The sequence below is a fragment of the Galeopterus variegatus genome, unplaced genomic scaffold (genome assembly GCF_000696425.1).
Source record: "Galeopterus variegatus unplaced genomic scaffold, G_variegatus-3.0.2 Scaffold5407, whole genome shotgun sequence".
Classification (NCBI taxonomy): domain Eukaryota; kingdom Metazoa; phylum Chordata; class Mammalia; order Dermoptera; family Cynocephalidae; genus Galeopterus; species Galeopterus variegatus.
This window is the reverse complement of record NW_007731518.1, coordinates 137,077-137,803: the sequence shown is the minus strand read 5'-3', so window position 1 is coordinate 137,803 and position 727 is coordinate 137,077. Positions and strand designations below refer to the sequence as shown.

The 727-nt window shown below is 61.3% G+C and overlaps 1 protein-coding gene across 2 annotated transcripts in view; it reads left to right on the top strand.

Moving 5' to 3' along the window:
• The window catches only part of ITFG3 (integrin alpha FG-GAP repeat containing 3), a 36,680-nt gene that overhangs the window by 32,581 nt on the left and 3,372 nt on the right, over positions 1-727 (top strand). For both annotated transcript variants that reach the window (XM_008589376.1, XM_008589375.1), the window contains exon 8: positions 406-546. In XM_008589376.1, coding sequence (XP_008587598.1) covers positions 406-546 — 141 coding nt within the window. The remainder of the gene's footprint in view (positions 1-405; positions 547-727) is intronic.

Sequence of the window (727 nt, the reverse complement as noted above, 5' to 3'; positions counted from 1 at the left end):
GGGCAGCGGCCTTTCTACATATGCAGGCGTCTGTCCCATGACCTAGGTCACAGCCTCCATGCACAGATGACCTTTGTGGAGCAGGGACCAGCCGAGCAGCCTGAGGGCACCAAGGCCTTGCTGTTTGGTACCGTGAGGCTGTCCTGGGCTCACACACGAGAAACTGGCAAACGCACGCTAAGTGAAAACCAAGGGGAAGAAGGGCTCCTGCGGTCCTGCTGGTCCTGTGTCCACAGGAAGCAAGTGTCTTGTTTCACATGTTCAAGCTGGAGAGCTGGGACGCTCAGGGATTGTACTGCAGGGACCTGGGAGAAGCAGCCTGGGACTGTGCTCAGGGAGGGCCTGTCCTTCCTGCCGGTGTCTGAGACCCAGGGACCTTGGCCTCTTCCTCCTGTCCTCATCTAGCTCTGGAGTGGTCCGCTACCTCATGAGTGTCCCAGGGAAAGCTGGCAAGGATGTGCTTCTGGTGAGCTCAGAGGCCTGCGAGCTGCTGGACGGGCAGGAGCTGGTACCCAGGTGGACCCTCCGCACCTCCCAGGTGCTCAGGTATGGGGCCTCTCTCCAGGAATTGTGCAGATGATGCAGGGACGCACCCTTCCCGTACCCCAGCCCCTCCTAGCAGCTGCAGAGGAGGCAGTCCTGGGGACGCAGGCCATGGGTTCCAGGCTGGAGGGGCTCAGTGCTTCTTCCAGAGGCCTCTTGCCTGTCCTGGGTGCTGCCCTGCCCT